Source organism: Plutella xylostella, chromosome 7 (assembly GCF_932276165.1).
Source record: "Plutella xylostella chromosome 7, ilPluXylo3.1, whole genome shotgun sequence".
NCBI lineage: Eukaryota > Metazoa > Arthropoda > Insecta > Lepidoptera > Plutellidae > Plutella > Plutella xylostella.
The window spans coordinates 4,726,922-4,747,324 of NC_063987.1; the positions used below are offsets into that span (position 1 = coordinate 4,726,922).

The following is a 20,403-nucleotide window of genomic DNA, read 5'->3' on the forward strand; positions in this document are numbered from 1 at the left end:
AAAAAATTACGCATGGAAGATAATATATAGATATAATAATACTTATTGTGACTATCGACAAATAATTGTAAAATTTTACGTCGATAAAGCAAATTTCAATGTCGTCACAGCGCATCAGATCAGATTAATTCGCCAGCTGAATCCGGCACCGTCATTATTTGGTTCCATCAAGCCTCGAGCCAAGTAATTAACGACATGCACAGACGGAGATGTAATATCAAGAAAAAACTCATTAGCGCACTGTCTTGGATATAACTTCATATAACCTCTAATATATTAGAATTTCTAAATATTATAATAGACCCTTTGATACATTCATTTATAGAAACCTAATATTATGTCTACCTATGGTATAAAAATAGGCACATTTCTAAATATCGAATAAAATGTATCCAATATTTCTCGTAAAAGTGGAAAGTGCTTCGAATTCTCGGATGATAAAGGGTAAGTAATTTGTTTTTTCCGCTCAGCATTACGGTTTATAGGGAAATAAATAAATGTCACAAGGTTGAGAAATTGCTTCGGATTTGGAACGTTTTAAAGAAAATGTGTGTTATAAAAATTATGAAACATTATAGCGAAGAACTTCTGCTTTAGGTAAAGAATGAAATTGTGTAATTTCTCATAAAGGCGGTGAATGCTGAAATGAAATGGTATATATGTGCCTGGCAGCTTGAGAGGTTGGGACTGCAATTAGACAATCTTGAACTCGAATGTTACAGGGGCCATTAAGCCAGCTCCGTCTGGCAATGACCCATTACTGCAACCTTCCTTATTACCTCGTCCTGACGACAGCTTAATTCACAAAAGCAATAGAAAGATTTAATAAGGAACTTTACATTATAAAGTCGCTTGCAGCAAAGCGGCAAAAAAGCTAATTTAGTGCTAATCGGGCCAAACGAACGCAAGGGATTTTAATGTTTAATTTCTAGGTAATTAAGGCTGAAGCGGTTTAATCAAGCCTTAGAGCGGATACTGTCGCTGCGAGAGTCAAGTGGAGGTTAATTTGGTAGCGAGTTGGCTCTGACGCACACATGCATACACTACACACACACATAGACTACACACATGATCGCAACGTCGACTGGGTCAAATGAAATTTGCATGCAACTTCGCTGTGCTCGGTACAGTCTTGGCTCCGAGCTGGGAATCCAGACAAAGGAGAAAGAATTAAATCTTGACATTTTTGCCCCGAGACTCGGACGCTCTTCGTGGGAGTATTGTGCAGGGGGCGAATCGTTGTAACAAATTGCAAATCACTACGATTGATTTTATTTACCGAGAACTTCAATGTCTTCTTTTTAAAACAGAGATTAGAATCTGAATCGCTGGAGTGAATTCATTTTCTACACGGTTTTCTTTGTGTCTTCTTTAATAATAAACAAAGATCAATGTCCACTTGATGGCAATAAAATATTTGAATTTGAATAATATATCATTACACCTATAGAGGAAAAAAATAAAATTTTTGTTTGTTTACATTGAATACGCACCGAAACTTTAAATAGCTTTTAATAAGTTCGTAACTTGTACGAAGTGTCCTGTAACTTGCTATCTGCTTCAGCTACAACGCATCTTGTAAGCAAGACGGACAGCTTGCGAGGCGCCACCACCGAGTTATTAATAGCGAGCCCAGCTGACGCCGACACCACGGGCTTAGATTGTAAATCAACACGGTATTATTATTAGATACGTATTTATGAGTAAGTATACACTTACATCATATTGTTGAAAGATAGGAGAGGAGAGCAGGAAACGCCATTATTGCGTAGGTATGTTCCGTCTGAAAGATCCATTTTCAATTTCAAAACCCCCCGTGTGAACATACCCCTATAATAAGTATTCACCATCAGAACAAGTTTCATGTTATGGTACGTGATGAATTGATGATGCAATGAATATAATATATAGCTAAGTGGCGTTTGTATTGGACAAATATTTAAAACGTGTACCAGGCATCTCCCAAGGAGCACCATCACAGTCTGCCTGCTTCCTTCATATCATAGCCTGGCTCATAGTAACGAATAACTAACTGTGTAAGGGTCGCTGGTACTTCGATATTTACAAAAAGTTCTAGAATTAACTTAAAAAAACAAAGAAGATAAAATCAGCAGACCAATATCATGTAAAATTCTGAGAGCCAAGTAAATGACACCCATTTAAAACTACTGGCGTCTAACGACTGTCATTTGTTTCTATCTTTCGACGGCAGGAGAGTGGGCGAGGCAGAAAAACCTTAATGAGGATTAATGATCTTTAGATAAATTGAACGGAGCTCACAAACAATAGGAAACCTATGCATATGTATAGGTACTTATAGTTACAGTAGGCAATGGAAATAAAAGCAACGGAGTCAGTTTTAAACGTGCGTTTATTTGGTAACAACATGATATTGCAAAATTCTCACGGGAACGGGACTTAGCGGGACAAAAACAGTTATTATTCAATATTTTAGGTTGTAGGTACCTACCTCATCTTTGTTTTCTTACGTTTTGTTAGGCCGACAACCTATTAAACTTTAGCCGCTTGAAGCCTGTCTGGTATGTCCGTGTGTTCACTACAAACACTGTATATATTTGGTTGACTGGACATAAGCCTTTGATCGCACGCCACAGCCCTCGTAGCAATTTGGACGTTTTATCCTGGATCTCTCCATTTTCCTTACATACGTATTAAAAGAACCTTCGTAACATTCCAGTCCAGTAATCCCCGGTTATAACCTCTGACCCGATCATTAGCATAGCGGGTTCGAACCCAAAATTGAATTGGTTCCGCCACTTTATATGCTAAACAGTTTTCGTATTAGTACACGCTAATATTCGTATGATACGTGTTCGTATTTGCGGAGGTAATTGTGCCCGTGCACTATGCAGTAGCTGCTTACTGATGCTCATATTGGTTTGTGGCTGCAATATCCTATTCAGGTATAGGTACGTTGCAATGATCGATGGATGAATTTCGGTGTCGATGGTACCCTATTACATTCCTGCCTCTGGATGTTGATAGACCCTACACAGTATATACTCGTATTTACCTACCTAACTCTGAAATTGATATTCCATCTCATAGTCAAACCACTTATTTATGCGATAGCCTTTCGTATATTAATAAACATGATTTTAATTCTGATTTCAGAATTATATTTTACACATAGGTGAGTAATTTAATTCCACATCAGTCGGTGAGTCCATCGTTGTTATCTTGCGGGCGGCGCACGTTGCTGCGGCGCTGGCGGCGGCTCGCGGCGGCGTGCAGGCGGTACTGGCGGTACAGGAACTCCTTGGTCATGGCCTGCGTAGTGAACATGGCGCGACTGCGGCGCAGCAGCGCGTCCCGCGGGCCCCAACCCCCATCCAGCGCCAGCGCGGACCGCCACGAGCCGCGCCAACCAGCGACCAGCAGCTTGCACGCCACCCCCAGCACCAGCCAACCGGCCGTCGCCCCCAGCAGCAGGCAGCCAATCAGATCGTCCATTGACTCCACCGCCGTCTGCGACCGCAGCTCCTCAATGAACACGTAGAGCATGGCCGCGCCGCAGACCAGCCACCCCGCCCGCGCCGCCGCGCCCGCCGCCGCGCCCTGCATGAAGTGCACGTCCTCCGCGAACCTCCCCATGCCGCGCCACACCACGAACACGCCCACCTCCAGCACGCTCATGAACGCCGTGCTCAGACGGAAGTACCGCTGGAACGTCATAGACAAGAGGTTGAGCCCGCACGTACTCAGAAAAGGTAACGTCAATAGAAACATAAGAATGGAGAATAGCAGACTGGAAATGCCGGGATATTTGGCGATAACTCTGATTCTAATTTCGAGCACATTGACGATGGAGTAGAACAGGACGACGGACACGCGCAGGCCGACGACGGAGAGCGAGGAGTAGAGGAGCACGAGCCAGTAGTGCGTGTAGCGGAAGGAGTGCAGCAACAGCGGCATGAGCGTGAATATGTTGGCGACGGGCGCGGAGGCGGCGGCGGCGCGGGCCAGGCGCGCGCTGGTGGCCTGCATGAAGGGACACATCATGAGCGCGAGGCTCGCGGTGGCCAGCGCCTCCAGCAGCAGCGTCAGCAGCAGCACCCCGGCCGCGCGCCCCGGCACCCCCAGCCGGAACCCGCAGCGCGACGCCAGGTTGAAGTTGATGCCCGTGCCGATGAAGAACAAGTAAATCACTTGCTCCACATACAACGGCACATTCACAGTCTCCGAGAACAGCTTCAAGTTCAAATCGGCGGCCTCGCTAAAGTTTTGCACTACTCCTCTTTGCATCATGGAGCCGATGAATAGTATCGAATACGATGCCAGGGGATACACGACCAAGAATTTTGCGACGTATTCCAGACTTTTTTCTCGTCTGAAGCTGGCGAGGTAGACGAAGAGGCAGATGCTCGCTGAGGGTAGGACCACTCGCCACAACACTATGGAGCTGGAGCTCAGCGTGAAGTGGTCCCAGTACTGTTGCTCGCGGAAGCTGGCCGGCAGCGCGGCGCAGTGCGTCGCGTTGCGCGCGTGCTTCACGCAGTCCTCGAACACGGTGTAGTTGGTCTCGAGCACGTTGCACGACGCGTCGGCCCACGGGCCGCACGAGTAGAACGGCACCGGCCGCTCGAAGCTCACCCACAGGTAGTGGACACAGAAGGCGGTGACCACGTGGTTGAACACGAGCACGTAGATCTGCCAGACCAACATGATGTAGCCGATGTGCGAGAGGCAGGGGCGCACCTTCCACACGTCGATGCAGTCGCGGGAGGTGTACTGGGCCACGAGCAGCTCGAGGTAGAGCAGCGGCGCGGCCAGCAGCGTGGCGGCGGCGTGCAGCGCGGCCCCGCCCAGCGCGCCGCCCGTCAGCGACGCCTTGGGCAGCCCGTTGACCGCCGGGTACCCCGCCAGGCAGAGCAGCACGTGCAGGTGCGCGCGCGCGCCGCTCCACCCGCGGCCCTCATCTTGCATGCTCTGGGATCTACAATGAAGTACTCGCTGCACTTTGTGTTTGATTAATGCATTAAAGCTTCACTGTGGCGTTTCCATAATCGCGGCCTATTAGATCGTTAAGTTCACACACAGTTCGGAGCGTTCAGAGTAATGAGTTTATGAAACTCTTTGTTGCGTTAACTTTGGCCGTGCCTATTTGCATTAGAAATGAGTCGGGCCTACTCGAGTCTTGAACACTGCGGTGAGGCTCGCGGCTCGCTACTTATTCATAAGTTATCTGGAGGTAGACGCCTGTCCCCGGGAGCTCAAACTCCGCTAATTTATAAACTTTCCCCCCGCGGCTCATATTTCATGCGAGCATCGTGTTATCTTGCATCAATAGCTAGCAAGTTCGTAATTTAATTATTTATCTTGCAGTTAGGTACACCAATATGTTGTGGTTACCAGTATGGAAGTTTAATTGCTAGTTAAAACTGATATATACCTCTGTATATATTACAGACGGATAGGTATAGGTAAGTTATATGCTACATAAAAACATTAAAATAAGCACGTCTTCTAATCTTCCAGGGTGGATGTCGTTATTTGTGTTTATGAGCTAATTTAGCAGAGATATATAAAATCAACGAAGCCGGGGGGCGCGCCATAAAAACACAATAAAAAGAAACTTTTTTTACTTGGTCGCTGGACCTTTAGCCATCAAAAATAAACATTGCAATAACTTCCTGTTGGGGTTGCTCGGGGTTTTTTTAACTGTTATCGTGCTGTTAAGCATACCTTTACATAACGGTTTTTCTCTGCGACGCTTTTGGTTACTCGTTAAATCGTGTCGTGTACTTTTTATATTTCCTGATATTTTGTAAGTACTTAACTATATCCAGTGGCGGATTTACCTATAGGCCAAAAAGGCCAGTGCCTAGGGCGGCAGATTGAGAGGGGCGGCAAATAAGTAGTTTTTTTATAATTAATTATACCTACGTGTATCATCTGTACCATCCATGTATAAATTACTATTTTAAAATACGAAAACGATTAATAAACGCTTTGATATATTTCGATAAAACCGGATCCTGGATCATTACATACATATCTATCTTTGCTACTGCGAAAACCGAATTTGGAGCATATTATTATTTATCCAAACTTGGATAGCACTTCGCACTGCACACCGCTACCCCCCTACTCTTTAAAGGCAATGTATTGCGTCTGTCTTGCGTTGGCAACATTTAGATTTTGGCCAAAAAAGTCTTTTGGCGTTTTTGTAAAATAACTTCTAAATTGTATGCATTATATTCTTGTTTCTAGGTTCTTAAAATAGGCATTACCTAGCTGATTACATAAGTATTTTTAGTCTTTGGCGCCGTCCATTAATCACGTGAGGCTCAAAGGCCCCCCCTCCTTGGAGGGGGTACGGAAAACCTCACGAAACATCACGAGGGGGGAGGGGAGGTCTCGTTAGACATCACGTGTATTAATTTTTTGACAAAAAGCGCTAGGTATTTCTGAACCGAAATTTTGAACGGCGCAAAATTTTCTACAATAATAAATTTTATTGCAAATACACATTATAAATGTTTTCCAATTCAAAACGCTGTTTTCGATACATTTGTATATATGTATTTGGCCAGTATTATGGGTATCGGACAGCTGATATAACCTTATATACCGATAAAAAAATGAGAAAAATGACCTCACGTGATTAATGGACGGCCCCTTTGTAAAAACGCTTTTGAAGAGAAGTTATGATTTTTTAAATGTTGACAACGAAAGACAGACGCAATACATTGCCTTTCAAGAGTAGGGGGGCTGAACGAATGAACCGATTTAGTTTATTTTGTATCACATGTGTTCTACGGGAGAGTGTTCTTAGACAATAAGTTTGCTGAAAATCGATTTTTAAAAGTTACAGATGTTTTACGTTTTAAAGTCTTTTTACGGGTTTTTTAATTGCCTGTCAAATTAAACTTTTTAGGTTAACATTAAACTCTTCAGTACATAGCGGGTTGCAAAAATAATCTAATTAAATGACAGAAATATGATTAAGTTCACAATCGTACTAATAACGGAATTAAACTAACGTATTGAATTTCAAAAGTCAGTAGGGGCGGCAAAATATTAATGGCCTACGGGCGGCAAATTTGTAAATCCGCCACTGACTATATCTGCCGTTCTCAATTCTTAGGTCGTAGGTACAGCTTCGGAGTTCAATTAACTAGGTTTACATCGCGTTATTGCTAAATACGCTACTAGCTATAGTTGCATGTACTGAAACTGAAAGCAATGCGCGAACGTTATTTTGCACCAGATATTTAATCATACTCGTACTATCTACCTAACACAAACAACTATTGTTGTAATAAAGTCCTAACAAAACGTGCAACGGTGATCGAATAAAGACCTGTAGTGGATCCAACTCATCCAACACAATAACAAACTACAATTTACCGACCTATCGACTGCTGTACCTTCTACCTACCTCCTATAGCACTCTTCACATTTCCAGTGCAGTGTCCAACCAACAATGACAGCTATATACCACCTAAATCGAATTTCACCCTTCTAAATTGGAAATTGTTTTACGGTCAGCATAACAGCTATGCCGTGTTGAAAAGGGCCCGGCTCCTACCGGAATCGCCATTAAAATATTGCAATTTAGCTCGTAACAAAAGACGGAGAAATGCTTATTAAAATTCAGATCATTTCCGTTTCCGTTAAAGGGGTGTCCCTTGTCTACGGACCAAAGGTTCCTACACAAAATATGTTTTTAGCTCTAATTACTTGGCTTTTTTATTGAAATTCTACTTATTAAGTTAAATGGTTCCCTTTGCAGAGTTGCTTATAGATAGATAGAATATTCTTTATTTGCACACACACATGAAATAAACTTACAAAACTTAAATACTAACACATATGTACAATAATCGCTTAAAGCGATTTTTTCAAGACAACCTTAGGGTGGAAGGATATTTTTTTATGATCAAAGAGGGGTCAAGTGTACTAAAGAATTGTAAAGGAAAAAAAAATTGTAAAGGAATAATTAAAATAAAGTTTTGTTATTATATACCTAAGTAGGTACAAAAACTAAATCTAAACTAAAAAGGTAAAAGGTAAACTAAATCTATAAAGTTACATATAATTATACTTATATACCTAAAATAATGATATATATTTCATAATAGACTACATAGACCTACATAAATATAATAATCAGAAGTCTCAAATAATATAGCAAAGCTACGAAAACAAGACAACAAGAGGAAGTTAAATACTAAGAAAGTGCTTATTTCTTTCGTGTAATTATTAGGAGTAGTTAATTACACTGATTAAAAATACTTATAAATAAAATTATCATGCAGAAATACAGGTTGTTGCAAAAAGGGTATACTAAACCGAAGCCGAAACCTAAGTGTGCAACATGTGATTACGCCAATTGGATTAGAACTAATAAGAAGTATGATTATAATACCAGAACTACTGTAGTCCGGTATTCAAAAATATGATAATGTACGGAATTCTTAGTGCGCGGGCTTTACACCGGCTATCCGTCTGTCTGTCAACTGAAATTCAAGATATCCTATCAACTTGTACTGTCACTAGAAACACAACCATACCGCGATGTAGAAGAGCCGCGTACAGAGCCATCTGTTGGTCATTCTAGAAGTTTATAAAATTTACAAGACAAAAATAATAGGGAATATGCAAGAGGTTCAAATAAAGGTCAAATATTATTTATAATAAACTTTGTTATTTCATAACTACGCCTCCATCATTATTTTTGATTATAATTTATTTTTGAGCAAGTAAATGAAGTTGAAAAGTACAAAAAAACTTAGGGAAATTCTAACTTCAGAGAAACGTCACCCTTTTTCTTGGGGCGGATGTGACGTCAAAATTCTTTATATATCAATCTCAGAATAATACTTCTTTGCGTTTACGGCGGAAGTTAAATAAATGTCAAGTGTAAACAAAGAAATGTTAATGTCACCGAGTGTTTGTGATGCTCGTTGTGATCAGATAGGTACGATGGGTCACATATAAATTCTTCCAATAGATCCTAGCCTCCTATAACCTCTCCACTTCTTGTTTGATATGCTTGTTTGTTTGCAAAGTTTAGGACTTTTTATATTTTTTGTTGGTAGTGTATGGGCTGCCACTAGTTGTTCTTTTGTAATGAGGCGTAAACAGCCACTCGCTAGTCAACGAGCCACTCAAATATGCTCCATATTGCAACACAATAAAATTAAATTTGTATTGTAAGTATTATGACATGAACATGACACAAGTTGCTCTTTCTACTTTTAGGTTATAATGGCAGTCGTTAGTATATTTCAAAAGTTGTTATTTTTTTCTAAATTAAGTTATGGAAGAATTCTCGTAATCAGAAGAACTGGACACATTAAATTTATTACGCAGTATGAACGAGTAAACTGTGGCCAGCTGCGGAAAAGTTTTTATTATAAATAAAAGATAATATGTATGTTATACGTTATTATTTTTGTAGAATTAAATTCGGGGATAATCATGTAGCATGTGAAAGAAAACATCGTGAGGAAACCTCAATATTTAGATTAAGCACATTTAGATATGTGAACCCACCAATCCGCAGTGGACCAGCGTGGTGGGAAATGGTCCAAGCTTAGGAAGGGGGTTAAGGCCTTTGAGATATGCACAATGGTTCCATTCAAGAGAGCCAGGTGCAGGATCTTACACCCCCACAGATAATAGAATAGAATGACCCACTAACCCTAGTCTCTCTTACTGAGAACCAAAGTTACAGTAAGTACTTACATACAATACAAATATTACTTTATATTCTTATTGCCATAATAGCGTAATATTGTGTACAAAGGTCCTCTGGTTTGTGCGCTCCCATTTCAAAAGAGCTACTAGTAGCTATTTACGAGCTCCCATTACAAAACAGCCACTGGTCACACTTTATCACCATTACAAAACAGCCACTGATCACACTTTATACACTTCCTTTTTCGTTTGTTACCATGACAACATTGGTTTGTTGTTGTTGAAAATACAAAAGTACTCTGTGGTTACTTGATTAGGCAAAAAATCTATGCCGACTGACGGGACTCATTATTCTGAGCCGTGAAATTAAAAGATTATGACGTCACACCAGCCCGCCATCCTGACGGGAATTTCAAAGTGGTCGTAATGTTTGTAATTTTTTAACTTTCTTTAAAATACCTTAAATTACTTATTTTGGCGTTGAATTTTTTTTACTATAATAAAGTGATGTAAAACTATCCAATAAAAGTATTAAATTTTTTTATGCATATTCCCTATTGCGCCAAATGTGATAGACTTTTTGCCGTAACTGTCGTAGCTTTCTATATTTACATCAACGGTGTCCCAAAACCCATCGCTGCCATCAGCCAAGTTGGCCCGAATATTCAACACGCTCTCTTAGCGCTCCAATCCCGTGATAAATTGGGCAATTTATGGCGAAATTACTCGATATGCCTGCAGCGAATTTTTACATCAGTCGGCCATTTCTCAGCGCCTGTGGCTGCGGTTACATTAGAGAAAAGGTCAGGGATAGGCTGTGTTGCTTTAGTGATGGAAGCGTTTTTATCTTGACTGATGTAGAGTACTTCCACAGATTCATAGGCAACGTACCTATAACATACTTACTTGTGTTGATAAATGATAACGTGTGAATAATTGAGCAAAGGTTGAAAGATACCTATAAGTATTAGTATACATACACAAAACCTTGGACTAACAAAGTGACAAATCAGTCCCTAAACATTGAAAGGCATTAGGATTTTTTTAAAGAATTTCTTGACTGTGTATTTAACTACTTGAGTCTAAATGCTATATCCTTTACTTAATTGATAATTAACGCTAAAGACCACCATTAGCGTTTGGTTGTAAACAAACACTGATACACAATAAATATTCAAGTCATGTACATTAGCGGTTCATCCCCTGAACGATGGGGTGGCTGCTCGTAATACCAACTATGTACCTATCTACATGTAGCTATGTATAATCTTCACTACATAATAGCAGGTGGATAAGAGTGTCCCGCTCGCAGTGTTGTGTTGAAAAGAGCATAAATCACTGACTACCTATGGGTACGATTTCCCTTTTTAGGAAAGTGGTTATTCTGGTTATGTACTGGCTCATTCTAAACATCATACGAATTACAAAACAGATATTTTATTTACTGCCTGCATTAAATTGTATTAATTTTACAGCCTACTGTAATAATATTAGATAAGTATTACCATACTAGCCGTGCAGTTTAGAGGTTTGTGATAAGTATAGGTACCTACAATTGGTCTATCTGGGATCTTCAATACAAGCTCAACAGAGACACTATTTATAACTAGGATGCATGCGCTAACAAACCGCATTAACCAATACTCTGTCTAAATTATTTATTTACAGTAACATAAGTACCAACAATAAAAAGTATGTTACGGAATATTACCATAAGTAACAGTGAATAACCAACCTAGACATCTCTAAAACAGCTATTTCATAAGTAGTTATACAGGCCGACGCGTAGCTCAATACGAACCGGAGATTAGTGAAATCTCCGGGGATTATGACTCGAGTGCCGAGCCGTAATAGAATACAAATGTATTGAGTTTCTATGAGCTACAGAATTCGGTACTTAGCGTTGCTAACGAGGTCACGAAATGCCTATCTATCCATCTGTTTGTAATTTTACTGATTGCTGGTCCCTGGAAGTCATCTTTCTAATTCACTTAGCCATTTATTTATTGGTAATTTCTGTATACGTTTTTATAGGTATAAATAAATATAACAAAAGCACTCTGTACACAGGCGGGCAGTCTGCAAAGCGAACACAATTGATTTTGCGCTACCTCACGGCGATCAATCAAAATCACATTATGCTAACTGAACTGCTACGCAAAAAAAGCATGATTCAATATTTCACGATCGTTTATAAAAATCTGCGTGAGTATTTTCCGATAGATAGATTGGGTGGTCTTTATAGCGCTATAAACTTGTTATTGCGGGGTGGCGATAACGTAAGAAATATAACACTTCGGGTAGCGGGGGGCACGGATCTGAGAGTTCAGCAGTTCAAAACTACGAAACTGTACATCTCACTTCAATACAGCTTTACCAATAACAGCATGCAGAGTTTGTGAACCGTAATCCAATGGATAATAGAGGGGGAAATGCCGTGCCACTGTTACAATATTCGTGCAGTGTGTAAATCTAAAATAACGTGCAGTTACTTAGCACAATTGCCATCTTGTTTTTATCTGCGTTGTTTTACTTGTTCGTTAGAAGTACCTACGTACTATAAACTATAGACGGGAATTTATGCGCACTGCTGAAAGCAAGTGAGAACAGCATAATGGGTACTTAGATACCAACCTACCGACTTAAATTTTTGACCATTCATGAAAATGTATATAAGTACATGATAAGTAATAAGTACCTATATACTTAACGTACATACTTATCATAGTTATAAAGCTTTTCTCTCACAAGTCAGTTTTTTTAGGAACAACCACGACCCTTTATTATAATAACATTGTTAATTAAATAAGTAATGAAATATACTTACCTGAAAGCTAAGTAATAAAATTAATTTTCAACACCTTCCTACCCGGTTTCATGACACAAATTGCGCTACAAAATATGGCCTCGTAATAAAGACAGACGAGTTAGTGGGCACCTATTGTAGGGAACTAATAGCCTATTTCGGGCATAAAGGGTTTATCTTATTACTCTTCTACGGAGGCAACTTGCGCAATGTAACTATAGTGTCATTAAATTATGGCCTAGTTAAGAAAATATTTAGGAGCGAACATGAAAAACTTAAAATCGTGTTAAGTACCAGTGGCGGCTGTACCTCAAGTGCGCCCGTGCAACGCACTACCATTTAAAAACCTTCTAAATATGTACCTTCCTTCTTCCTATACCATACTTTATAGGTACCTACGTCTAAAAAAAACTTCACAAAAAATACCAATATAACAACCGTAATACCTACTTTACCTACCCTAAACAGAAATGACAAATCTGATTATCGTTACGAATTAAATCGAGCTGGCCTATTTTGATTTCTACCGCGAAAGAAATAGATCTTATTTTTGCTTGAACAAAAACGGCCTCGTGCGCTCGGATTGTCGCACGGAGCTCCTACATACATTAGTATGAAACAGGATGGAAATCGCCCGGCGCGTGAGACGGAAGATGCTCAGTACAAACTGTATGCAGTTCTAGGATAAATTCGTGCGCCGCACGCGGCCGGAAATTGCCGAAATAATACGAATGACGCCACGGGACTCGGGAGGCGCGGGCGGCGGCCTTGACCGGTGGCGTGACCTACGAACGATGCACTTGTCAGTTGTCATGTCATCGTCACAGTTTCACCTTTCGCGCGCGAATACGTACTTAATTAATTTGTTACTCTAATTACTTATTAACTAAGAAAGTAGTAAATATTTCGTGAGTGTGTATGTGTGTGTGAGTGAAAATGAGTGCAAAATACAATATTGACTTCATAAAAAGCAATAGGACATTTCAAAATAGACTGGACATTAAATCTGCTGGGCCGCCTCGGCCTTTTCTCATCTTAAAACAGGAGTGCAAAACAAAAAATAAAACTTGTAATAAACCTGAATTTTCAAAAGTGAAATGTGCAATAAAAATGAATGGTTAGTTATGTGGATGTGAGAGACTAAATGCTTTATTTTGCTTTCCGTGTGTTGTTTTCGTTTCGGCGGAGAAGCAATTTCGCGTCAAAAAAGGAGCGCAGAATTGATTTAAAATATAAATAAGGTAAAATATACTTATATTTTTTTTATTTCTAATTGTAATAATCTATTTTTCTTCCAAAATTTACTAAACCCATAAAGTGCACCACCGGGTATCTGAGGCACCAGCCGCCACTGTTAAGTACCTAATTATTATTTTTTTGCACTAACTAACTACCATATAATTTGCTCCCTACTGTACCTCCTGCAGGTTGACTGGTAGAAAATGGTTTTAGCACTAAGACCACCTAATTGTACATAATTACTTTGGTATATTGTGCAATAAAAGAATAAAATAATAATAATAACATGGATTCGTAGTAGCTTTCACGTAGTAGTTTCGTAACTCGTAGTAGGTATATGGGCCGGTAAATTCCCGTGGTACGACCAGCTTTTATTCATAAAACATAATAGTTACTTCCAAACATGCATAATATCTTATCTTCAACAAACTTCGTAAAAAAATATACTTTAGTACTTCCAAAATTAAGGCTAGCTTTAAGCAGTATCTTCCTTGGTCAGCTTCATAACTAGCAGTGGCGGAGCGACCGTGATCACACACGCGTGTTTAACACGCTTTCCATCGGCTTAATTTGCACCTAACGATATTTTATGATAGGTAGGAAATACTTATTGTTTTCACACTGGCTTACCCTGCAGAGGAATTAACGTTTCACCACTGATAAGTAGTTATTATACGCTTATAAGTACTGATAAGTACCTAGTCAAACAAATAGGCAGTCAATTTTTGAAAGGATGACAAAGCAATTTTAGAGTTTTCCAAGCAAGGTAGATAAGTATAGCTACTTATGAAGCTGACTGTAGGTACCATAAAAAATCTTCAGTGGGATGTAGTTGAATTTTTTAAATTAAATCTTACTATTCTTTAAGTGATGATGACTCTTTAAAAAAAGACAGAACATATTTTAAAAAATATTTATTTAAAAAATTAAACAATAAAAGTATCAATAAATATCTTGGGGAGGTGGTTTCCCAAACAATAACTTCCAAGAGACAGGCTGAATAATCTGGGACTGTAGATCTTCTTCCTTTCTGAACAAAGGTATTACTGTATTGAGGCAGCATACTGTATCATATGCATCAGGAATGTTATCTCCTTCAGAACAGTACTTGTACAGCACCAGGCAGGGCACTGACTCATCCTCAGCCAACTTATACAGCAATGTAGCAAAACCACCGCCATGTATCCTCAAGTTATTGTCTTCATTAGTATGTGAAACCCAATTGAGTGACTGTATCAAATCTTTGTGAGGAGACAAGGCACTTGAAACATATCTGAAAGCTGAAGACTGGATATGCTTCTTCTCATGCGCAAAGCTACTTGTCAAGATCACAATATCCTTTATGGCCTTCTCTTTGAATTTCCTGACCACTGCAAGCAGGAATGACTCGGCATATTTGTAAACTAAAGGAGCTCTTAACTGCATTAATACTAAACGTTTCTCATTCGATGCGAACACTTCACAGCAACTGGATATTCTATCAGATCTCAGGTCATATGGATCGTATCCTACGACAGGTATAAACGCTTCACTGTAAACCGATGCTATTTTTTTCATGGATAGTGAAGAAATCAGCAAGTCACAGGCTAGCTGGCCAACGTTTCCGACTGCAACGCTAGGAATTACTAGCGTATATCCATTAAGGTCGTGTTCTTCTAGCTCTTTCCAAATACTTGTATCAGCCATAGCAGCTTAGGTTTTATTTTCGGTAGAATTTAGACAATTTTTAAACAAATCAAAGTGAGGTTATGAAATACAAATTCAAAACAAAAGTGACAGCAGCAGCAGCACTGAAGAAGTGGTGTCACAACTGTCACACAGAACTTGACAGTGACAGATAAAAGAGATGATGTCACATTATCACACAGAACAGAAAAAAATACTTGATTGAAGACGCGTACACACTAGCGGACGCGGCTTAAGCTGCGTACAGACCATCCAAACGAACGCCAACGAACGGGTTTCGTAGCTGCAATCTGGCCTGTATTATGTATGATAAATATCCATCGTTGGGCCGGTCTGTACGCAGCTTTACGGACGCGGCCGTCAGCCGCGACTGATAGTGTGCGCGTCCGCTAGTGTGTCGGCTCCTTTAGCTCAGAATAGCACTGGAAGCGTAGAATAAGAAAAATATTCTGTATGCCTGACTGTCATTTTTGCTTTTGAGAGTTTTGACAGGTTCTGAGACTGAGCTGTGTTTTTTGACATATTTTTTTTATCATTCATCATCCGATTCGTGTTTTTATGGTGCGTGGTGATAATTTCTACAGTACAATGAAATTCAATAACTTCTATTGATTTCTAGCCCTAATAGTTCATTAATAATTAATACCTTCATATCATATCAGTATCCACTTTGCCTAGTATGACCGAACAAGGAGGTGTTGATCCCCATTTGCAAGAATTCATTCTCGCCGAAACACAAAAACAACGCTTCCAGGTAAAAAATATATTTCCCAATATTTCCTGTCATTTTCATAAACATTGTAAGATAATCTAAAATGATGTACTAACAAAGATGTGGTTTTAGTAAAATGCAAATAACATAGTCAAAACTGTTCAGAAACATAAATTTGATTCAACAATAGACCTTTGACCTTTCACTATCATTTTGATTGTTTAACAAACGCCAAGTGAATTCAATGGAACTTATTTTACATTTACATATTCAGCATAACCTATAAAGTAACGAAAAATAATATTTATACTATTTCATACCTTGTGCTTTGTGGGATAAGGTAATGACTAATTTTACTACCACCATGAGTCTTGCATGATTTATTTATGAAGGTAACATTCAAGTCTGACTATAGAATGTCTCATTCCAGGTGCTCGTGCACGGGCTGACTGACACCTGCTGGGAAACGTGCATGGGCCGCCCGACCGCAAGACTCGAACCCAAGACTGAAGCATGCATGATGAACTGTGTGGAACGATTCATTGATGCCACTACATTCATCACCAAGAGGCTTATGAACACCACCAAGTATCGTTCTGACACCCCTCTTGAATTCCAATAAACAAAGAGGCTATCTAGTAGCAGTTGGGATTCTGATTAGTGTATTGAAGCTACAGACAACATGTTTTCATCAATGAAAGATTTCCTGTACCGTCACAGAAGGAAGTTCTTTGTGACTGGAGCAGTGGTTGGTGGAGTGTACTTCTTGACAAACTATGCACAGAAGAAACTTAGGGAATGGCAAGAGAAAGAGGCAAAGAAGTTCTTTGAAATGACACGGAAAAAGCAACACTTTGAAAGCACAGAGAGGACCTGCAATCAAACAATTATAACACTATCCAAAATAGTGTCAGAAAGCATTTTGTCCACATTAAACACCGAAGAGCTGGTTCAACAACTACAGGAGAATCCTGAGAACAAAGTGGCTCTGTGGGAACAAATGAAAATTATGATCTTCACACGTATCTGTGTACTAGTTTATGCCCTGTCTATACTGCAAGTGACTCTACGAGTACAACTCAACATAGTAGGAGGTTACTTGTACCGAGACTCTGCAAGTGAGGGTGCCAACCTCATTGACAGCTCTCTACAGGCTAAATACCTCTCCCTCTGCCACCATTTTGTCTCACAAGGTGTTGAGGAACTTGTTAAACAAATTGAAAGAGTGGTCCGCCGAGTTGTAGAGCCTGTGTCTCTCAAAAAGAAGATCACATTACAGGAAGTGGAGCAGATGTTTTGGTCCATTCAGACTATTCTGTGCACTGACTCAAATGAGAGTGACCCTGTGAAGAAAATGGTACACTACTTAGTTGGTCACACTGAAATCTCTGAGGGTAGACTGGACACACTTGTGAAGGAGACAATGGACATCCTGGAGACTGAAGAAGTGACCTCCCTGACCACCTCTTCTGTCGCTCACTGTTTCTCATCAGTTGTTGATGAGATTGCCAACCTTTTCATATCAAAGTCAACACCTGCATCAAAGACTGCCTTGGAACTCGGGGAGAACCATGTTGTAACAAATGGCGCATTGAAATTGAATACATCAGAAGGATTTGTGGATGTGAATAAGGTGGATTTGTATTTCGTGAAGCTGTTGCCGGCGGTCAATGACTTGATATCCAAGAACACGTGCAAGGGCGGCACCAACATTCCAGACATGCTGACGCAGCAGCTCACGCTCAATGACAAGCTCAAGGTCCTCGGAGCCAACATCTATGAGGAGTTCAGCAGCGAGTGAACTGTGACATTAGATGTAATCGGGTTATTGGTAATGTTAAGTACTTATGGCTGTCTTTTAAATATAGGGATTAGTAGATATCTATCGCTTATCATTGATAATTGATATCTATGTGTATTAAATTTTTATAGGGCATACGGTTTTAGTTCTGTAAATAATAATAATGGACTTCAAAAGATTACTATGAACAAATTTCTTTATGTACCAGCGTTTATTGCTAGTCACAAAATTCAGACTGAAACTATTTATCGCTTTTAGGTTTGATTTGTGTTCACTAGTTCAGTCACAATTTAAAGCAAACTATTATTGTTTATCGTGCATTTCAGGAAATACAATAAAATATTATGATTTTTGAAAATAACTTTACTTATTAGTATGGTCTAGGTATTATCCTATAATATTGTAACTCGCCCAGATAAAGAAACGATATAAAAATGGCGGCTGTTACATACGTGAGAGTAGGAAAGAGCAATGATGCCATCCGCCATTTTATTTTCACTGTCATTACCTGCAAATTTGTAGCTGGGGACATGAGGATGCAGGATGGGGCAGACGAGTTACTGGTTTCTATGTATTTCCATGGAAAGAGGAAGTGTCCTTACGCAATTTCAATATAGAAATACATTATACATAATATAATAGTTTAGTTACGATTGCGACGATTCTCGTGTACTTTCTCTCAAGGGTCACATCAGAAATAAGGTAGCTATTAAAACGGGTAGAGCCGTAGAGATGATGTTACCAACGGGGGGCCACATACAGACAAACGGAGTGGAAGCTCTGCAGACCGCAGAGCCGATGCAGAGGAGAACAGACTGTCTGGCGCTTCTACTGAAAGGCTGAAATTATGTTTAGCAGTGTCCGATTATGGCAAATTATGATCCAGGCACTACCAGATATATGGGAAGTCGTGGGGCCCTTCGCCAAATCGCTAACTCCACTCGAAGTCTAAATTATTATCACAATAAATGGGTAGATACTTACGTGTGCATCATTAATCCCAATAAGTAGGTTAGGACAGGTGCCAGATATAAATCAGATGGATGAAGAATCGTATTATAAACAGTCGAATGAATGTAGTTAAGTTTCGCAAGCATGTCACTCTAATATTAGAACTTCCTACTAATATAATACTAACCTAACGTCTTGATCTTTTGATCGAATCTGTGTCACTTGCTATGCTACTGTTTTGAAATTATGAGACAGTAACACATATCTCTGGACAGTAATGGTTAGATAATATTATGTCTATCTATAACGTTACATACATTTTATAATCGCTAATGATCAATAGGTACCTACCTGTAGGCTGTAGGTACACATTATTTTACATTTTCACATTGATATGAAGGTTATAGTTAGATAGTTTATGTTGGCAATAAGAACCTAAATTGTTGTGAGCCGTATTCCATCCAGGCAGGGGCAGATAATATAATTATGGTCCTCTACAGATGTAGGTACTTACCTAAGTGTGTATTACCTACATATGCATTTGTGAAGAGTTGTGAAACCAATGCACACAATAGCCCGTTTATAAGGAGATATCTCCCAGTATGAAAGATACATGCGTCCTACCCTACGTGTCGACCACTGATAAAATTTAATACATACTTACTTTCAATTCTGATAAGTTTCAATAGAATAGATAGATTAGATAATAAACTAGACTAGAAAATACCAACATATAGGTGGGTGTGATAAGGATGTTCGTGAAGCACAGAATAAGAGCTATAAAAGCTGATGTAGACCATATAGACCAAGAACTATCTGATAGAAATACTGACGACCGAATGGCGTAGTGGTTAGTGACCCTGACTACTGAGCCGAAGGTCCCGGGTTCGATTCCCGGCTGGGGCAGATATTTGTTTAAAGACAGATATTTGTACTCGGGTCTTGGGTGTTGATATTTATATTTAGTATCTATCTATCTATGTATTTGTGTAGATATATCAGCTGTCCGACACCCATAACACAGGTTCTGCCTAGCTTGGGGTCGGATGGCCGTGTGTGAGATGTCCCCACATATTTATTATTATTATTTATTTATTTATTTTACTGGTGGTAAGCAGGTACCTATTACCCCTTCCATCATCCAGCACACGTCCAATCTGCTGAACTGAGGAGGACTAACATTACACGGCTGGTAGATACTCTCAGTCTGAAGGCTTACTCTAGCTTGACGAAAACTGAAAGAATGAAAACTTTCATACTTATATATGATAGTGATAGTGTCGTGGTTAGCGCAGAAACGCTCCGAGAATGTTCAACTGTCTTCAACTAGCTACTACGGCCACCAGCAGGCAGCAGGTGAAAAATAATAAATCAATTCATCGAAGTCGAGACAAATCAGCTTGCAACCGAACTGAAATGGTAGTTCATCAATCATACCTGAGAGGTACCTAAAAGTCTCACACAAACCTCATGAAAATTCGTCGTAAACGATCGATTTTCTCCAGATGTTGGAGGCAGAATATCGATCGAAGGAATGGA

General features: G+C 39.7%; 3 protein-coding genes across 3 annotated transcripts; 1 reads left to right on the top strand and 2 right to left on the bottom strand.

Moving 5' to 3' along the window:
* Positions 1-3,081: 3,081 nt before the first annotated feature.
* LOC105390579 (sodium- and chloride-dependent neutral and basic amino acid transporter B(0+)) lies at positions 3,082-5,034 on the bottom strand. Its single transcript, XM_011561906.3, has one exon. The coding sequence runs from the start codon at positions 4,945-4,947 to the stop codon at positions 3,175-3,177; it is 1,773 nt and encodes a 590-aa protein (XP_011560208.3). The 5' UTR covers positions 4,948-5,034; the 3' UTR covers positions 3,082-3,174.
* Positions 5,035-14,613: 9,579 nt separating this feature from the next.
* LOC105390557 (proteasome assembly chaperone 2) lies at positions 14,614-15,519 on the bottom strand. The gene has a single exon (XM_011561877.3). It carries the CDS (start codon positions 15,398-15,400, stop codon positions 14,657-14,659), a length of 744 nt encoding a protein of 247 aa, XP_011560179.3. The 5' UTR covers positions 15,401-15,519; the 3' UTR covers positions 14,614-14,656.
* A 394-nt stretch (positions 15,520-15,913) lies between these two features.
* On the top strand, positions 15,914-18,271 carry LOC105390558 (peroxisomal biogenesis factor 3). The gene is made up of 2 exons (XM_011561878.3): positions 15,914-16,154; positions 16,543-18,271. Exon 2 carries the CDS (start codon positions 16,795-16,797, stop codon positions 17,911-17,913), a length of 1,119 nt encoding a protein of 372 aa, XP_011560180.3. The 5' UTR covers positions 15,914-16,154; positions 16,543-16,794; the 3' UTR covers positions 17,914-18,271.
* Positions 18,272-20,403: the final 2,132 nt, after the last annotated feature.

Bases quoted from the DNA above. Each gene is read 5' to 3' on its own strand.
- LOC105390579 (XM_011561906.3), bottom strand. From the start codon at position 4,947: ATGCAAGATGAGGGCCGCGGGTGGAGCGGCGCGCGCGCGCACCTGCAC.
- LOC105390557 (XM_011561877.3), bottom strand. From the start codon at position 15,400: ATGGCTGATACAAGTATTTGGAAAGAGCTAGAAGAACACGACCTTAAT.
- LOC105390558 (XM_011561878.3), top strand. From the start codon at position 16,795: ATGTTTTCATCAATGAAAGATTTCCTGTACCGTCACAGAAGGAAGTTC.